Source organism: Staurois parvus, unplaced genomic scaffold (assembly GCF_062004578.1).
Source record: "Staurois parvus isolate SC_StPar_1 unplaced genomic scaffold, SC_StPar_1.0 ptg000140l, whole genome shotgun sequence".
NCBI classification, from domain to species: Eukaryota; Metazoa; Chordata; class Amphibia; order Anura; family Ranidae; genus Staurois; species Staurois parvus.
In genome coordinates this window covers 1,059,474-1,080,517 of record NW_028317936.1, presented here as the reverse complement: position 1 = coordinate 1,080,517, position 21,044 = coordinate 1,059,474, and the positions used below count along the sequence as shown (strand labels likewise).

The following is a 21,044-nucleotide window of genomic DNA, read 5'->3' as shown; positions in this document are numbered from 1 at the left end:
GTCCTGCCCAAACTCAAAAAAGCCTATGAAAAAGGTACCATGGGCATCTCATGGGGCCCCCTATTGACCCCAGGCCCTCGGGCAGTCCCCGAGTTTCAAAATGGTCAGTCCACCCCTGGTTGAAATGAATGGTCTAACGACTTCTCCTGGGAAACCTCTAACAGTGCTCAAGTCTTCTTCAACCTGCAGGCTGCTCCCCCTTCCAATTTTATGCCACCAGAGCTCCCTGCTTCTGAATGTGGATCCTCAAACAAGCTCCAGTCACTGGAGTCCCTCTAAATACATTTTAAATATACACTTACCAGCCACTTTATTAGATACACCTGTTCAATTGCTTGGTATGCCTAAATGTATTGAGTTGCTGCCATGAGATTGGCTGATTAGCAATTTGTGTTACTAAGCAATTGAACAGGTATACCTAATAAAGTGGCCCGTGAGTGTATATTTGTGCATTAGGCTCCATAGCTCACAAATCCAATTAATTCAGCCAGAGAAAGGAAATAAAATAAGGAGAGTCTGAAAAGGTTCCAGGTCATTTATCCCCATCACGGTATATCTAGTAGTATTTAGTCACATCCAATTGGACTTGTTCTGGTGACGTAAAACATGTTTCGTAGCTCATCCAAGCCATTTTTCCAGTTCACTAGAACTATCCTGTTGGATAATTCACCACTGCCCACTGTTAGTGGGCTCATCTCAGCGATAGTTACAGGGATACTTCTAATCATGTCTGAGAGGGCATATACAGTATACTGGATATAGTCCTTTTAATGAATGGTTTAGGAATTTCTTTGTATTATGGTTGGTGCGATCTTCTTTTCTTTTGTTTCCTTAATAGTGGAGTCACTCTACAAGGATTTCTTTTTGGAAGATTCTAAAATGCCAATTTGGCTACCCTGATACTGCCTTGGGGGCAAATTAGTGTTTAATGGGGTTTCCTAGCAATACTTTCATGGATCTTCCCCCAAACCTCAATCATGTAGTAAACGTTCAGTAGTGCCTCCTTGATTCTATGGAGAAGTCTGTTTCCTGGTGGCACTGGTCTAATAATAGCCATAGCAATGCTCCAAGTGGTTGACACTGCCAGCTGCTACAAATAGAAATAGCTGAGCCAGGTTGTAGATTAGGAGTGGGGGGATGGCAGGTCAAAACACCTTCCATAGGTCCTGCGGTGCAGCAGCTAGTGCTAATGGTCACCAAGCCCCAGAAGCCCTGTAGACCCTAAATAAGTAAAAAAAAAGCAGTTCTAACAGAGTGAAATAGGCATTTTAGACTGAGGGAGACTCTCCTTAGCTCCTACCCAGCTCAGGAGGAAAGACCCAGCCAAGGGAAGCCTTCTAACTCAGAACTGCCTGGCCTGGTGAGTGGATTATGGAGTATGGGGGAAGAGGTGGTATAGGGTAAGATCTCTACTTCAGAGAGAGACCTGAATTGTGGGAAAAGAGATCTGTACTATGGGGTGGCATCAAACTTTTGCAATGGGGCCCCAGGATTTAAAGCTACAGCCCTGCCTGGAGGGTTGTATGCGTGCCATCACCTGCTACCCTGACCTGTTCAGAGGAAGTTGAACAAATTTGTTCCCCAGCAATGTCAGGCCACTGTTGCTTCTGCTGAGCAGATTACTATACCAGAGCTCAGCAAGTTGGAAATCTTTCAAGGCTCCACATTCAGCATCAGGGAGTGATGTGAAAAGGAGGGAGGGGAAGTAGCTGTGGGCCACCAAGCTGAAGAAGCCACCAACATTTCCACTTGTTGAAAGTTCCACAACAAATTGCCCAAAATTGGAGGCACTTAATGCTACTGGAATGAGACCTACTGTGCGTTTTCCTTTTCTAATTTTACAGCATTTAGTGTGCTAATATTGTTTTAAATGTCTTATTAAGATAAATTTATATAATAAAAAAAGGGTTTCCTCCTCTTTTCTTCCTCGTTGCCCAAAGCAAACCTAAATGTGTCCCTTTTTTCTGGGCCATATACCTTCTTTGCCAATTTGTTCCACCAGTCATTCAACAACTACAATTCTTCAACATAGGCAATGGGGAAGAGTCAAGTCAAATGGGAAGAGGGGGTGCCTTTGCAGTATTGGTGGAGACAGTTCCTATCTGAGCTATGATTTCTTAATTAATTAATTGTACTTATATAGCAACATCAATTTATGCAGTAATTTAAATATATATATATACATTTGTGTTCAAAATAATAGCAGTGTGTTCCCAAATGCATTGGGAACACGACACATTCTATTCCAAATCAAAACATGAAGAAAAATATATCAAACTTGTGTTGTTCCTCTAAAAAAATTGAAGAAAAGTGAATATTAGACGGTTCAAAAAAATAGCAGTGTTTGTATTCTTCTTTACAAACTCAAACATTCACTATATAAACTGAAAAATGTTTGAAGATTTTGCTTTCCTTTGAATCACCTTATATGTGGTTGTAGTCGCACTGTTTCTGAGAACTGCTGTACATCTGTGTTGCATGGAGTCAACCAACTTCTGGCCTCTGTGATCAGGTATTCCAGCCCAGGATGATTGGACGACATTCCACAGTTCTTCTCTATTTCTTGGTTTTGCCTCAGAAACGGCATTTTTGATGTCACCCCACCAGTTTTCTATTGGATTAAGATCCGGGGATTGGGCTGGCCACTCCATAACGTCAATCTTGTTGGTCTGGAACCAAGATGTTACATGTTTACTGGTGTGTTTGGGGTCGTTGTCTTGTTGGAACACCCATTTCAAGGGCATTTCCTCTTCAGCATAAGGCAGCATGACCTCTTCAAGTATTCTGATGTATTCAAACTGATCCATGATCCCTGGTATGCGATAAATAGGCCCAACACCGTAGTATGAGAAACATCCCCATATCATGATGCTTGCACCACCATGCTTCACTGTCTTCACACTGTACTATGGCTTGAATTCAGTGTTTGGAGGTCGTCTGACAAACTGTCTCCGGCCACTAGACCCAAAAAGAACAATCTTACTTTCATCAGTCCACAAAATGTTGCGCCATTTCTCTTTAGGCCAGTCAATGTGCTCTTTGGCAAATTGTAACCTCTCCAGCACATGTCTTTTTTTCAACAGTGGGACTTTGCGGGGGCTTCTTGCAGATAGCTTGGCTTCACATCGGCGTCTTCTAATTGTAACAGTACTCACAGGTAACTTTACACCTTCTTTCATCTTCCTGGAGCTGATTGTTGGCTGAGTCCTTGCCATTTTGGCTATTCTTCTATCCATTCCAATGGTAGTTTTTCGCTTTCTTCCACGTCTTTCAGGTTTTGGTTGCCATTTTAAAGCATTTGCGATCATTTTAGCTGAGCAGCCTATAATTTTCTGCACTATATGTTTTTCCCTCTCCAATCAACTTTTTAATCAAGGTACGCCATTCTTCTGAACAATGTCTGGAACGACCCATTTTCCTCAGAATTTCAGAGAGAATTGCACTGTAACCAGCATGTACAACATTTGCTGCCTTCCTTCCTTAAATAAGGGCAATAATTGCCACCTGTTTTTCAAAGAATGAATGACCTCACTAATAGAACTCCACACTGCTATTATTGTGAACATGCCCCTTTCAATGAGTGATTCAATGACACAGAATCAGCAGCATGCATGTCATGACTGTTGGGTCTGTTGGATTTCTATTACTCTACTACACCTGCTAGTAAATTATTTGCCATGTAGAAATATCATTTCTACCAAAAACAGTGATTAATCCGGTTAGTGATGTCTGACTGATATTATTTTCAACACTACTGTATACAGTATATATATTGTACATTCGCATCAGACCCTAACCCTCAAGGAGCAAACAATCTAAGGTCCCTAACTCACATTTGGCCCAATTTTTTAGACAGGAGACAATTAGCTTACCAGCATGCCTTTGGAGTGTGGAAGGAAACCCATGCAGCCACAGGGAGAACATGCAAACTTCAGGCAGGTGATGCCATGGTGTGGATTGTGCTGCCCCCATCGCCCCAAACTGCTACCATCTGGTAGGAGTATTGCCTCCCTTACTACCAGTTACAAAACTGTTTTTCCCCTAGTTAGTAGGACTTTTAAAGGCTAAGTTGACCTTTTTGAGAAAATAGCCTATGCAGGCAAGAGGCCCTCGTAGATATTAAAAAAATGTGCATCGCGGTAAAATGTTCATTCATCTTTTGTTAAACCTGTAGACCATTATGGCCCCCTTGAATGCCTGGACAAAAAATTCCCAAGCTCCCCAGTAGATGTTAAAAAACTGTGCAGCTTTGTAAAACATTCATAAATGTTAATGTAATACCTATGGGCTATTTGATTTCCCCCCCCTCCAACAGAAACAAACTCCCAGTTGGCAGCCCCCGCAACTTGTTTTGTTGCTAGGATGTAAAAACAATTGGTGCTCACTCCTAGCAACCAAACCAATGGTTTCCACATCCCAGCAAACAAACAGCATGTGGGAGTTGCTAACTGGGAGATTTTTGGTCAGCCTGGGGGGGGGGGGGGTGCAAATCAAATGACCTACTTGTATGGTGATAACATTTAGGAACATTTACAAAGTTGCACAGTTTTTTTTATATAATTACTGGGGCCCTATGACTTTAACCGATTAATAATGCCATAACATAGGATGGCATGGTGTGTGTAGTACAGGACACCATGACCTTATTATGAGTTATAGAGGGAGTTACAATTGACTTTGAGAATTAGAAAATGTGGAAAATACCAAAATAACACCTATCCAAATGACCTCGTCCTCTAAGCAGTCCCAGAAGAAGGTTCTGGGTGCCTACCCTCGAGTGCATCCTTGCTTCTTCCACTGAAATCACAAGAACGAAGGACCACACATCAATGACATCACTGTAGCTAAAGCAACTTCATCGCAGATCCGACAACCCCAAGGCAACTACCGTACGTCAGAGAGACTAACAAACGAAGGTGAAAAGGTTTGACAGAATTACCTTCACAAAAAAGACGAGAGTGGTTAGATAACCACCCCATAATGCAAGCGCAATACCAGGTAAAACAGTAGGATAAGTAGACCTGTCCAAAAGGGCATCCAGCAGTGTCAATAGAACCTCTGACCTGCACTGATCCAGCAAAGATTCACAGCCATGGAGCAAGAAACAGGAACTTTTGTCAAAGAGCTAAAAACAATTACCCATTTAAGAACAGTAGTAGGGAAATATATTTTCATAAACTTTCTCTAGTCAGCCACCAAAAAAGCCTTGAGTCTAAATAATCCTATCTCATGAAGATCCCTGGACTTGTGCTTTCTCCCACAGGGAGCATCTGCATTATGGTTTCCATGTGAACTGTCTACTGACAAAGAAACAGTCCTCCAGGGATGGTTTCTACCTGCACAAAAGTGATGTTCAATGGAGTCCAGGTCAAGGGACCTACTCATAGTGGGATCCACCAAGAAACAGGTACTGACTGTTCCAGGGAACAGAATTGGATTTCTGGACATGAGGACAGCCGTGAGACAAGAGTTTTCCCATGAAGGAGGGAAGAACCACCATATAGACCAAAAGAGAATGAGGCTTAAAATTAGGACCTCTAGATCCAGAGGGATCATTTGCATGCCTCACCAATCAGTTAATAAAGGGAAGACTAAAGAAGGTTAAGGTCAACAAGAGAACCAGAAGTGATGTAAAGGGGGCTGGCCCCAGTCCCCAATAGACCCTCTAGGGAAGAAACCACTAACACCTTACTTCACTGATGTGATCAGTCTGCAGCCCATCATTCTTGTGACTTTGAGCATTACTGTGCATTGCGGTAATGTGCCATAACATATTGTATGATGTGAACGAGCCCTCAATCCAACACCAATGGTGGAAAAAGATGGGCTCAAGTTTGACTCAAAGTGCACATCATATGCAGCTACTGAAGACAAAAGTTGAAATTTCCCTAAATAGGAATAGCATAGTTGACAGTCAAGTATGCAAGCACATCATGTAACAATACACTTTGGCATTTTGCAAACAGTTCAACTTTCCTCTAGAATAGTTATGTCCTGTCCATGGTTATGATGGAAACCAGAGCAGTTTTTATTTGTGCAGTTGTTGATACTGGCAGAAGCAGTATTAGCGCTCCGGGGGTTACATTTCCCATACCATAGAGGTCCGTCTTTGGAGAGACCAGCTAGGTGTCTGGAGGGGAACTCAATGTAAGAATATTTTTCGATGGTATTTTATTCTAATTATTCTGGCAACTGAACAAAATAGAAGGTGGGAAAATGTCCAGCAGAGTGAGCAGACTATGTTTGACCTGCCAAGTGCTTGTGCTAGGAATTATTATGCATGTACCATGCAGCATTTAAAGCCGAACTATGGGAAATCTAAAAATTCTCCCTTGTAGTGGAGCGGTGCCCGACCTGCAAGGGTTGACTGCTCTTTTAGGTCTAGGTGAGAATAAAAGCATTTTAGTTTACCTGATCTGCCATTCCCCCGGCAGATGGTGCTCCCTGTTGGTGGACTGTCCTAATGTCCAGTGTAGGGCAAGGGACCCTTGAACGGTCTTGATGAGGTCAGGACTTTAGACTGCTGGAGCATGGGGGGGAAGATGCCGTGGGGACAGGTCTGACCAGGGGCAGACTGACAAGTCATGGGGCCCCCGGGCAGTAGGGGATCATGGGGCCCCTGTGTCCTTGCCCAAACTCAAAAAAGCCTATGAAAAAGGTACCAGGGGCATCTCATGGGGTCCCCTACTGACCCCGGGCCCTCGGGCAGTGCCTGAGTTTCCAAATGGTCAGTCCGCCCCTGGGTCTCACATTGTGCGGGAGCAGAGGATCAAGAAGGTAAATCTACTTTATCATGTTCCCTCGACCTAAATGAGCAGTGAACCCTTGCCATGCATGCCGACTGCAAGGGGGAATGTTCAAGTTTTTTCTTTTAACCCTTTAACTGGCACCAACATACTGGTGGCAACAGGGGCAGGGGCGGACTGACAAATCATGGGGCCCCCGGGCAATAGGGGATCATGGGGCCCCTGTGTCCTTGCTCAAACTCAAAAAAGCCTATGAAAAAGGTACTAGGGGCATCTCATGGGACCCCCTACTGACCCCGGGCCCTCTGGCAGTGCCCAAGTTTCCAAATGGTCAGTTCCTGAACAGGGGGTTGTACACACATTCCAGCTGTTACACTCCACAAGCCTACTGTTGCTTTTGGCCTTCTGTGACCCCATGCAATCCCCCCCTTTGATTCTTGATTCTTGGTTTCCCGGGCACGAAAGGTGGAGGAGAGGTAGACTTATAAACAATAAAAATACTTTTATTCATTGAATAAATAGAGTCTATTTAGAACCACATTTTCCTCAACATGCTTTGATCATCTTTCTGTTTCTAAATGCTTATCCATTACAGTGTGTGGCGGATGGACCTTGACAGTTTGGGCTGGTGGAGTTCTCCTTGTAGTTCACCTTGATACAGTTTCTGACTTAATCAATTTATATATCCATTTACTACTTTTAAGTTGATGCAGGGAATAACCGATTGCCTCTCGGGGGATCAGGAAGGAATTTTTTCCCCTGCAGGAGCAAATTGGATCATGCTTTGCTGGGTTTTTTCTGTCTGCCTCTGGATCAACTGTGGGTATAGGATTATAACCTTTTTTTTAATGGTTGAACTGCATGGAATTTTGTCTTTTTTTCAGCCAAACTAACTTTGTAACTATGCTTCATGGGCCACTGATTTAGCCATGTGGAAAGGCATCCAGAAAGGATGAGAGTGCCATGTGATCACATATTTATTATCTTTACTGTATGACCACCAAACAGGACCACCATTAGCAACTGTTAGGTGTTCCCCTATCCTTATGGCGCTGCACCTGTCCACCCCTTGATCCTGCCCTGAGTGAACTGCATATACCAAGTGTTTGGGTGTTGTGTGGATATAAATTCTGGGGTATATTCCTAAAACTCATTAGAACTGGCTTGGAGAAACCAGAAAACATCTTCAGCTTTGCAGAACAAGTCCAGTTGAATGTGCCCAATTACTTTTAGATACAATTGTACGTTATAGCTGTAGATAAATACCAAACGTCACCATTGAGTGAAGATAGCTGCAGGTTCCATATTCTGTTCACTTGTAATTGTTTATATGTGAAGATCTCATATAAAAGGTCAACTATCTTGCTATATATACTTTGTATACTATATATACTTATGTTTGGTCTACAGCTTTTACCTTGTGTGAATTTTGAAAAATGTTCTTTTGCATTCCAGCCGGTTCGGTACCAAATGTGCTCGGTGTGGTAGACAAATCTATGCCAGTGACTGGGTGCGAAGAGCTCGGGGGAACGCCTACCACTTAGCCTGCTTTGCGTGTTACTCCTGTAAAAGGCAACTGTCTACGGGGGAGGAGTTTGGCCTGGTGGAGGAAAAGGTCTTATGCAGAATCCACTATGACACCATGATAGAAAACCTAAAAAGAGCGGCAGAAAATGGTAAGTCTTTGGGAATTTAGCTTTGAGCGACAATGTTCTTTTTTTTTTATCTGATTGGGGTAGTTTATGGATTGTGTGGCAATTTAACCTCTTGCCCACCATGTAACACATATGTGCGGCAGTAAGGAGGGTGGGCTTTAACACCCACATACAGCACATGTGCATCCTTAGCAGCTGAGGTTTTTCGGCAGTGTCATTGCATGCTCTCAGCACAGTTATGGAGCTGTTATGGAGCATCTCTAGGGATGGGGATCTCTGGTTGGGAGTCTTTCGGGAAGTAGGCTCCCAATCACGTAAGTGTTATGACAGCGAGTCAAGTATTGTTTCCGATAGGGGCTTGTCCTGCTTTCCTTTGGACCAAAACTCCTGCCAAACTGGAACCTGTTGGCCTTTTTTAAACCTAATGAGCTATGCAACTATGCATTGAATGAAGAAGGAAACATATTGAGTTTTATCTGGATTCCTATGTTCTATGTTTCTGCTGTAAGAATTGAATTAAGATACCACCTTTTGCATTGTGTTTTTATTATACTGTAAATTACATCTTTTATGCCCTATGTATACATACACAATGTGAAAAGGATGAGAGTGTCAAAGATATAATGTGAGTCTAGTAAATTTTTATTGCACACGATGGGAGATCACAAAAACCAACGCGTTTCAAGGGCTCAATACTTACCCTTCATCAGGGCCTGGAAAGACTATTACCCCTGAGAACCAAAATTAGCTATTGTTTCCCATAGGGGTTTGTCCTGGTTTCCATTGGACCAAAACTGCTGTGGTGGCTCTGCTAAGGTGGAACCTGATGACCTTTTTTATCCTAATAAATTATGTAATTATGCAATGAGTGACATAGGAAACATATTGTTTCTAATTAACAAAGGGGCTCTTTTCCCAGAGCGGGATCTGCTCCATTCCCTTAGTTTAAAAGAGTGGCCCAAGCATTGTGCTTGGGCCGCTCTTTTTTCATTTCCTCCATTGGGTTTTATACACTATCGATTTTCCGTCTTCCTGTGTCCTATGTTTCTGCTTTACAAATGGAACTGAGATACCCCCTTTGTGATCTGTTTCTCTCTAAACTCCCTTCTTTTGTGCCCTATGTATACAATATCTACAGAAACGTAGAAAGGATGAGAGTGCCATAGATATAATGTGAGTGCGGTAAATCTTTATTGCACATGATAGGAGATCGGAAGAACCAATGTGTTTTTTGGGTCAGTACTTCCACGTCATCAGGGCTGGAAAAGATTTTTTTTCCTGGTTTCCTTTGGGCTACAGTGGAATTGCTAAGGTGGAACCCGATGGCCCTTTTGTAACCTAATAAATGATATAGCTATGCAATGAGTGACAAAGGAAACATATTGCTCCCAATTAACGTAGAGACTTTCACCCATTTTGTTAATTAGGAGCAGGATCTGCACCTTTTCCTTAGTTTATACAGTAAGAGCAGTCCAAGCACTAAGCTTGTGCCACTCTTTGTTAATTTTCCCCACCACTGGGTTTTATTTGCTTTCAGTTTTCTGGTTTCCTATGTTCAATGTTTCTGATGTAAGAACGGAATTGAGATACCACCTTTGTGTTGTGTTTTCCCTTTAAAGTTCCTTTTTTTGTGCCTAAGGAAATTAATTTAAAGTGATACTAAACCCCGGACCCTACATTCACTATATCTGGTCTCCCCGGACCCAGCATTCACTATATCTGGTCTCCCCGGACCCAGCATTCACTATATTTGGTCTCCCCGGACCCTGCATTCACTATATCTGGTCTCCCTGGACCCTGCATTCACTATATCTGGTCTCCCCGGACCATGAATTCACTATATCCGCTCTCCCCAGACCCCACATTCACTATATCTGGTCTCCTTGGACCCTGCATTCACTATATCTGCTCTCCCCGGACTCTGCATTCCCTATATCCGGTCTCCTGGACCCTGCATTCACTATATTCGGTCTCCCCGAACCCTGCATTCACTATATCTGGTTTCCTCGGTCCCTGCATTCACTATATCTGGTCTCCTCTGACCCTGCATTCGCTATATCCACTCTCCCCGGACCCTGCAATCAATATACCTGGTCGCCCCGGACCCTGCATTCACTATATCCACTCTCCCCGGACCCTGCATTCACTATATCCGGTCTCCCCGGACTCTGCATCCCTATATCCGGTCTCCCCGGACCCTGCATTCACTATATCTGGTCTCCTCGGACCCTGCATTCACTATATCTGCTCTCCCCGGTCTGCATCCCTATATATATGGAAATGCAATTATTTTAGTAAATATAAACTGCTAAATACCTTTTCTCATCAGCAGTTAGAGCAGTCTTGTGACTTCAGCAGAGCACTGGTTAAAGCTTGTAGGAGGAGTTTTCTTTCTGCTCTAGGAGGATGCAGAACCCCTGACCCTCTGTCTGGACAGTGCTGATTGGCCCAATGCTGATCACATGCACTCTCCCACTCTCCCATTCTGGAGCCACGCAGTGTCCCTTTTGTCACTGAAGAAGGGGCCTGCGTGGATCCGAAACTTTGCCCTGTGTTTATCATGTGACCACAAAATAAAGCTTTGGACCCATTTTGAGGAATCCTTGGTGTTCTGGTGACATTTCTCTCACTTACAACTGCAAAGGTTGAACCCGTTGGCCTTTTTGTAAACCTGATTTTGTAACCATGCAAGGAAACAAATTGGCTTTTTATCTACCATCAATTTTCTGTATTCCTACGTTCTATATTTCTGCTGTTGGAACTGAATTAAGATACCACCTTTGCATTGTGTTTTTATTATAAACTTCCTTCTTTTGTGCCTTGTGCAGAAATTGTGGGATTCGGCAATTAGTCATGCAACCAGCTGGCAGGATATTTCCAGTCATCAGTAACTCTTTCCTGACACTCATCAAAGAAAAGTCAACACTGAATGAATGGTCCTCAGATGTCATAAGAGGAAAATTGGGTTGTCAGAGTAGTCCGAACAGTGTTTTTATTTTGTGTGCGTTTGCCTTTTTTTTCTTTTTTTTATTAAAGGGACAGTGCACTCCAAATGGATATAGTATCTTAGGTATGAATGGTCGCTCTTGGTTGTATCGTTTGTTGGCTTCCTTTCTTCTTAGGAAGACTTTGCAGCAAGTTTTTCTCACCAGAGTCTTTAGATGTTTACGTCTCTCCATGAAGTCCAATAGATTTTTGGTTTCAGAAGAAAAAGTCTCAGTTTTTCCAAGAAGAGATCTTTTCATAATGGTAGTGAATTGAGAGCAGCCCTCTTGAAGCCCCATTACACCCCCCTCCCCCATATACAGACTTGACGCCCTCCAGCATGTTCTTTTTTAACTTACCTTTAAAAATAACCCTTTTATCAGATGTTTACGTCTTTCCATGAAGCCCCATAGATTTTTGGTTTCAGAAGAAAAAGTCTCAGTTTTTCCAAGAAGAGATCTTTTCATAATGGTAGTGAATTGAGAGCAGCCCTCTTGAAGCCCCATTACACCCCCCTCCCCCATATACAGACTTGACGCCCTCCAGCATGTTTTTTTTTAACTGTTCTTTAAAAAAAAACCTTTTATCACATGTTTACGTCTCTCCATAACGCCCCATAGATTTTTGGTTTCAGAAGAAAAAGTCTCAGTTTTTCCAAGAAGAGATCTTTTCATAATGGTAGTGAATTGAGAGCAGCCCTCTTGAAGCCCCATTACACCCACCCCTCCCCCATATACAGACTTGACGCCCTCCAGCATGTTTTTTTTTAACTTACCTTTAAAAATAACCCTTTTATCAGATGTTTACGTCTTTCCATGAAGCCCCATAGATTTTTGGTTTCAGAAGAAAAAGTCTCAGTTTTTCCAAGAAGAGATCTTTTCATAATGGTAGTGAATTGAGAGCAGCCCTCTTGAAGCCCCATTACACCCACCCCTCCCCCATATACAGACTTGACGCCCTCCAGCGTGTTTTTTTTTTAACTTACCTTTAAAAAAAACCTTTTATCAGATGTTTACATCTCTCCATGAAGCCCCATAGATTTTTGGTTTCAGAAGAAAAAGTCTCAGTTTTTCCAAGAAGAGATCTTTTCATAATGGCGGTGAATTGTGAACAGCTCTCTTAAAAGCCCCATTACACCCACCCCTCCCCCATATACAGACTTGATGCCCTCCAGCATGTTTTTTTCTGCTTACATTTAAAAAAAAACTTTTATCAGATGTCTTCAGGCCAATTATGGGTCCTCTTCACCTCCACTATGGTACTGAACAATCCTTTATGATGCAGACTGTGGCATTGATGTGATGATGTCACCACTGCTTTCCATAGCATAATACTGTAAGTGTGGAGCACTGTGGTGGCAACCTTCTCTGGAGCAGTTCATGATGCCTTGCACTCAGGGGCGGACTGACCATTTGGAAACTCGGGCACTGCCCGAGGGCCCGGGGTCAGTAGGGGGCCCCATGAGATGCCCCTGGTACCTTTTTCATAGGCTTTTTTGAGTTTGGGCAAGGACACAGGGGCCCCATGATCCCCTATTGCCCGGGGGCCCCATGAGTTGTCAGCCTGCCCCTGCTTGCACTCATAAATCATGGTTCCCTATACAGCCCAACTGGCAGCCCATATGGAAGAAAAATATATTTTCAATATATTTAGAAAAAAAAATTAGACATGCGACATATATTTACAATATATTGGCCTACACGAATACATTTTAACATGTATTCCAAAAATGTAAATTAAAATATATTTTCCAAAGGTATATATTTAAAAATATATTTTTCAAAATATATTTTCCAGATATTTTTGAACATCTAAAAAAATGCATTTAAACAGATTTTTAAATATACTTGTAAATGCATTCCAAATTACACTTTGATATATATTGCAGCGTGTGTTCTGAATATTTTTTTAATAATATATTCACAAATACATTGAAATATATTTTTGAAATATATTGATTATGGACAAAATTGTAGTATTTGAAATATATGTCAATATATTTGGGAAGAATATATAAAGAATGTATTTTTAAAAATATATTTAAAATATATTTTTCTTCCATGTGGGAGGGCCCCTCACCTTGTGTCTCCACATACACTTTAGCCCTAAACTCCCCCTCCCCTCACTTCCCCCCATGCCTGGTATCTCTTCATACACTGTGGAGAGCTTCTGTCAGCAGAGAGGCTGGGAACAACTACAGCCCAGTGGCTCTTCTCTGGGGCTTGCACCTACACCCTGGCCCCCCACCCCTAAAAGAAATATGGTGACTTACCTAAAATCTTTACCTTACCAACATCCTTCAAACAGGGGCGGACTGACCATTTGGAAACTCGGGCACTGCCCGAGGGCCCGGGGTCAGTAGGGGGCCACATGAGATGCCCCTGGTACCTTTTTCATAGGCTTTTTTAAGTTTGGGCAAGGACACAGGGGCCCCATGATCCCCTATTGCCCGGGGGCCCCATGAGTTGTCAGTCCGCACCTGCCTTCAAATAATGAAGATTGTGCCTCCTTCTGCAGTTCCTGAAAAAAAATCAAGCCTCATAAAGGATAGTGACCCATATGGAAGAAAAATACTTTTAATATATATTTTAAAAATATTCTTCCCAAATATATTAACATATATTTGAAATACTACCATCTTCGCCATATTCAATATATTTTAATATATATATATATACATATATACACTGCATGTTGAAATATTCCTCAGATTTTTTGAACATATAAAAAAGTAATTTTAACATACATTTTTACATATGTTTGTACATGCATTCCAAAAATGCAGCTCCCACTCACAGCTCATTAGCAGCAGCTCGGTTCCAATCCTAGCACAATCCCCACATGGAAGAAAAATATATTTGAAATATATTTTTTAAATATTCTTCCCAAATATATATTGACATATATTTGAAATACTGCAACTTTGGCCATATTAAATATATTTCAAAATATAGTTCAATAAATATATATATATATATATGTGTATATATATATATATATATATATATATACATATACTGTATGTTGAAATGCATTTTTATTACAAAATATATGAAAAGTATTTTTAAAAATACATTTTCAAGTACACTGTATGTCTTTAAAAATACAAATCTACATTTTTGGAATGCACTTATATATATATGTAAAAATATATGTTAAAATAACTTTTTTATATGTTAATAAAAAATATGAAGAATATATTTAAAAAAAGTGTAAAAAAAATATTTTTCAGATATTTTGTAATATATAAAAAAGGCATTTCAACATGCAGTATATATATATATATATATATATATATATATATATATTTATTTATTTATTGAAATATATTTTGAAATATATTGAATATGGCCAAAATTGTATTTCAAATATATGTCAATATATTTGGGAAGAATATTTTTAAAATATATTTCAAATATATTTTTCTTCCATGTGGGGAGCTCAGACTGGGAGAGGGGGAATCACCACAATGAGCTAAACGGATGTGTTGCTATGCAAGGCGCATGCCCCCTGCCCCTGTCCCTCTGCATTCTTCAGTTTGTGCTTGCCTTGGGCAAGTGCTGGGAAATGAAGACAAACACTCACTATTAACCTCCTTAGCGGTAATCCCGAGTGTAGCCGGGGTAAAATTTCAGTACGAAGAGCGATAACCCCGAGCTACACTCGGGCTTACCATGCGGCGTTCTCCGGGGGTCCCTGCAGCACTTACCTTGTCCTTCGCTCCCACGATGTGTTCCCCCCTGCAGCGTCCCCGGCCATCTCCTCCGGCCGATGCCGGCATCCGGCTTTCGTGTTCCGGTCCCTGTTTGTACGGCGGGAAATTTGAAATTTTTAAAAAATTTCATTTTTGCTGTCATTGCTGCTTCAATGCATTTCATATATATTTTGTCCCTACTGCTTTGTCCTGTGCCCTGCCTGCATTTTGACTGTTCTTTCTGCCTGGAAACTTAGAAAAGTCCATGGCGTCCAAAAAGCGTCCCTTTACGTCAAAAGCGGTTTTAGAACAGCGATAGTAAATCAGAACCACTTGCAGAATTGAGTGATAATGATTTGTGGGGAAATTCGTCATCAGACACTGAAAACGATTTTGCGACTTTGCTCAGCGATGTGCGAATTTTCCTCTGTATTTCAAATTTCAGTGTTTTTGGTTTGATTATATTATTGAATTAAATTTAATATTATTATATTATTATTTTTATGATTATTTATTAAATTATAATTTATGATTTCGTGTTTCAAGTTTTATCATACCCGGGATGTTTACTAGACTCTTGTTCGGACAGATTTCAGTGAGTTATTCCTAAAAATTACAGCCTACAATAAAAAACTACATATTTCTATGCAAAAAAATGGTACCGCTTTCAGCTCAAAAAAATGGAAAGAATCATACCGCCGAGGAGGTTAAAGCAGTCACCTTGTTGCTAGCTGCGGTATTGAGAGGCCAAGGGAGGCTGCTCCTAAAATCAAAGCAGGGTAGGAAGATTGGACATAGTACTACATGGCCTTTGTCCCATCAGGTCCCATCAGGAACTCAATAATGTTTAAAAAATTGATAAGACTGTTTTATATGAACAATATTTAGCATTTCTATTAGGAATCATTCACATGTGTGTTTTGGGCCAACAATGATTTCCTGCTGGAGAATTAGCAAAGTTTCCTTCAATCAGTTTCAAAGCAATGAGTGGCTGACAACACCGGTGGCCATTCATATGTAATTGGACACATGAACGGACAAGAATGAAGTTTTCCCATATGGAAGAGAAATATATTTTCAATATATTTAGAAAAATAAAAATTATACATGCGACATATATTTACAATATATTGGCCTAGACGAATATATTTTAACATGTATTCAAAAATGTAAATTAAAGTATATTTTCCAAAGACATATATTTAAAAATCTATTTTTCAAAATATATTTTCTAGATATTTTTGAACATCTAAAAAAAATGCATTTAAACATAGATTTTTAAATACACTTGTAAATGCATTCCAAATTACACTTTGATATATATTGCAGCATGTGTTCTGAATATATGTTTAATAATATATTCACAAATATATTGAAATATATATTTTAAATATATTGAATACGGCCAAAATTGTAGTATTTGAAATATATGTCAATATATTTGGGAAGAATATATTAAGAATGTATTTTTAAAATATATTTAAAATATATTTTTCATCCATAAGCGTTCAGACTCTGGTTGCTATGAATGGGGCTTTCAGGAAATCATAGTCAGCCCCAAACACACACGTGAATTATGCAAAAAATACTTGCACTGTAAAGAACTTGCAAGTATAAAGAAAAAAAAAGACAAGTGTATATATCTGTACTGAGCAAGCAGAGGATGCATTGATGATGATTGTTACAAGATGAGTGAAAAGTCTCTGCATTTTCAGGCAATGGTATTACGTTGGAGGGAGCTGTGCCATCAGAACAAGACAGCCAGCCAAAACCAGCAAAAAGAGCGCGCACTTCATTCACAGCGGAACAGCTGCAGGTATGAGGACTTCGGGTGTTGGTGGAGCTCATACATGGTACAAAGAGCTATAACCAGACTTCTGGTGTTGGTGGAGCTCATACATGGTACTAAGAGCTATAACCAGACTTCTGGTGTTGGTGGAGCTCATACATGGTACTAAGAGCTATAACCAAACTTCTGGTCTTGGTGGAGCTCTTACATGGTACTAAGAGCTATAACCAAACTTCTGGTGTTGGTGGAGCTCATACATGGTACTAAGAGCTATAACCAAACTTCTGGTCTTGGTGGAGCTCTTACATGGTACTAAGAGCTATAACCAAACTTCTGGTGTTGGTGGAGCTCATATGTGGTACAAAGAGCTATAACCAGACTTCTGGTGTTGGTGGAGCTCATACATGATACAAAGAGCTATAACCAAACTTCTGGTCTTGGTGGAGCTCTTACATGGTACTAAGAGCTATAACCAAACTTCTGGTCTTGGTGGAGCTCATACATGGTACAAAGAGCTATGACCAGACTTCTGGTGTTGGTGGAGCTCATACATGGTACAAAGAGCTATGACCAGGCTTCTGGTCTTGGTGGAGCTCATACATGGCACAAAGAGCTATAACCAGACTTCTGGTGTTGGTGGAGCTCATACATGGTACAAAGAGCTATAACCAGACTTCTGGTGTTGGTGGAGCTCATACATGGTACAAAGAGCTATAACCAGACTTCTGGTGTTGGCAGAACTCATACATAGCAAAAAGAGCTATAACCAAACTTCTGGTCTTGGCGGAGCTCATACATGGCACAAAGAGCTATGACCAAACTTCTGGTCTTGGTGGAGCTCATACATGGCACAAAGAGCTATGACCAGACTTCTAGTCTTGGTGGAGCTCATACATGGTACAAAAATCTATGACCAGACTTCTGGTGTTGGTGAAGCTCATACATAGAGCTATAACCATCTATCTCACTTATCTTCTCTCTGTTCTCAGGTGATGCAAGCACAGTTTGCTCAGGATAATAATCCCGATGCACAAACGCTTCAGAAACTTGCAGACATGACAGGACTAAGCAGAAGAGTTATTCAGGTCAGTATTCTAAGAAAATGTTAATGTTCTCAGTATTGGATCATTATCATGGATCAACTCTTCATTTGGTCATAATAATAAAGATACCTTGGTAGAGCTGGTTTTAAGTAATTACTCCTCTTACTGAATAAAAAATCGGTATACCCACAAAATTACTATCTAAATTATATAAAATTAAATAAACACCCTAGACCAGCAATGGGCAAACTACGGCCCGCGGGCCGTATACGGCCCGGCGGACCTTTTAATCCGGCCCGCGGAGCTAGGCTCCCGCAAGGCCAGTGGTCGGCAAGCCGCGGCTCTTTACAAATTTAGATGCGGCTCTCCTGTGTGCCGGGCGCCCGCTCCCCTCCCTCCTCTCCTCCTCTCCCCTCCCTCCTCTCCTCCTCTCCCCTCCCCTCCTCTCCTCTCGGATGGCCGCCCCCCTCCCTCCTCTCGGACGTCAGGACTCTGCAGCTGTCAGGATGTAGGCGGGGCAGCGTGACGAACTCCTCTCACAGTCCTCCCTGAAGACCAGAACGGCGCGGGAATACGAGAGGAACGCGCGGACCAAAAGGTAAGTGAATTGACACAGGGGGGGGACTTACTATATGGGGGATGAATTACTATATGGGGGACTTACTATATGGGGAATGAATTACTATATGGAGGACTTACTATATGGGGAATGAATTACTATATGGGGGACTTACTATATGGGGAATTAATTACTATATGGAGGACTTACTATATGGGGAATGAATTACTATATGGGGGACTTACTATATGGGGAATGAATTACTATATGGGGGACTTACTATATGGGGAATGAATTACTATATGGGGGACTTACTATATGGGGAATGAATTACTATATGGAGGACTTACTATATGGGGGATGAATTACTATATGGAGGACTTACTATATGGGGAATGAATTACTATATGGAGGACTTACTATATGGGGAATGAATTACTATATGGGGGACTTACTATATGGGGAATGAATTACTATATGGAGGACTTACTATATGGGGAATGAATTACTATATGGGGGACTTACTATATGGGGGATGAATTACTATATGGGGGATGAATTAATATGGGGGATGAATTACTATGTGGGGGATGAATTACTATATGGGGGATGAATTACTATGGGGGATGAATTACTATATGGGGGATGAATTACTATGGGGGATGAATTACTATAGGGGGGATGAATTACTATGGGGGACGAATTACTATATGGGGGACGAATTACTATATGGGGGACGAATTACTATATGGGGGATGAATTACTATGGGGGATGAATTACTATATGGGGGATGAATTACTATGGGGGATTAATTACTATATGGGGGATTAATTACTATATGGGGGATTAATTACTATGGGGGATTAATTACTATGCTTACTATGGGGGAATATTACTATACTTACTATGGATGACACATACACATCATTCATCTACTCTTGGTCCGGCCCCCGGGTCCAATATATGAACCCATTGCGGCCCTCAAGTCAAAAAGTTTGCCCACCCCTGCCCTAGACGCACAAAAAAGTCACACTTTCTCTCCCAAAAGTCCAAAGTCAAAAAAACCTCCTCAATGTCTGTGAATCTTCAAAATATCATATTTCCACTTGATCCATCTCCAAAAGTAACTCTTTAGTATCCACGTGTACCTCAAAAGAACAAAAAGTACATATAGTGCATTATCCTCAAGAAGAAAATTTAAAGCAAAAAACAACTATCGATGTGTATTTGTGTTCAAAATTTGTAAAATCCACCCAGAGTCTACTTCAATGTGGCTGAATTGAATACTCTTACTCTAAAAATACTTGTATATGGCTTTACATCTCATTCCTCATAAGAATCCACTCAAGGCTGATCCTACGGATGTATCATTATCCTCATAAGGAATACCTCCGAAGAAAAATCATAGTGTAGTATCCTTTGAACATTTGATAAGTGCTCCCCTCTTCAACACCACTAGCGAAACGAAAAAGCACTCTTCACCACCTTCCAAACCATGCATCTTACCAGAAATTTGAATTACTCCTCTTATGCCTACTCTCCACTATCCAGCCCCATTGCCTCCTTTCTCCTCTTTCACAATCTGGACCTAGTGTCTCCTTTCTTCCCTCTTCTCCTCAGTCCACTCTTGTTGTTTCATTCTTTATCTCCTCCACGTTCCAGCCTTGGTGTCCCCTTCTCTCATTCTGATCTTATTGACTCTTGCTTATCTATCCACTGTCTGATTTAAGTCCTTTAAGGCAAGACTACTAACCTTTCACCATGTCCACCAATCATTGTGGGGTCATTCCACACTTTGTGAGAGACACTTTATTTAGTTGCTTCTTACTCTTTTGGCTAAGATGAGGTAAAATATCTGTTCTTATGGGTTTTTGGGATCAGGGCACCAGTTCCCTTTCCCAATTAGAGGAGCCATCAGGAATTCCAAATTTAATAAGGGGGGAGGGTTCTTTTCCTCCCAGGTTGATTCTAACCTGCTTTGCCAGACTTGCCCCTAGCTGAAGGCAGGGTTCTCCCCAAGTGCTTAAGCCTTCCTAGTAGGGACAGGTCTGCATTTGCCTGGCCGGGGTGGGGGCCAGGCTCAGAAAAGACTGCAGTGCTTGTGCCCAGGGGCAAACTAACCATTCAGGTACTCAGGCACTGCCCGAGGGCCCGGGTCAGTAGGCAGCCCCATGAGATGTCCCTGGTACCTTTCATAGGCTTTTTTGGGTGAGGTTTGAGTGTGGGAGAGGACACAGGGGCCCCATGATTTCCTATTGCCCGGGGGCCCCATGAGTTGTCAGTCCACCCCTGTTTGTGCCCCTGGAGTGACAGTCCAGGGGTGAAAGAAAAATTCACTTTGGGGCAACTCACTGCATTTTTAGTATGGCACCTTGGTCACAGCACCCCTTTATGTTTTTTTGCAACTGCCTACTGAGCTAGGTCTTTCGGCCAGGACCAGGGGAGCCCTAATACCGGCCGGAAGGCCAGCCGTTGTCTTCCAAATTGGCACCCCCAAGCACTTTTGCACACAACGTATGCACTTTACTCACTCCTGATTAGTAGGGTGTAGGTCCTTGGACTTGCCTTAAAG

General features: G+C 41.5%; 1 protein-coding gene across 1 annotated transcript in view; it reads left to right on the top strand.

The window, feature by feature from the left end:
- The window catches only part of LHX6 (LIM homeobox 6), a 181,671-nt gene that overhangs the window by 137,757 nt on the left and 22,870 nt on the right, over positions 1 to 21,044 (top strand). Inside the window, exons 4-6 of the mRNA XM_089673539.1 lie at positions 8,202 to 8,422; positions 16,796 to 16,896; positions 17,859 to 17,954. Of these exons, the coding sequence (XP_089529665.1) occupies positions 8,202 to 8,422; positions 16,796 to 16,896; positions 17,859 to 17,954 (418 nt within the window). The remainder of the gene's footprint in view (positions 1 to 8,201; positions 8,423 to 16,795; positions 16,897 to 17,858; positions 17,955 to 21,044) is intronic.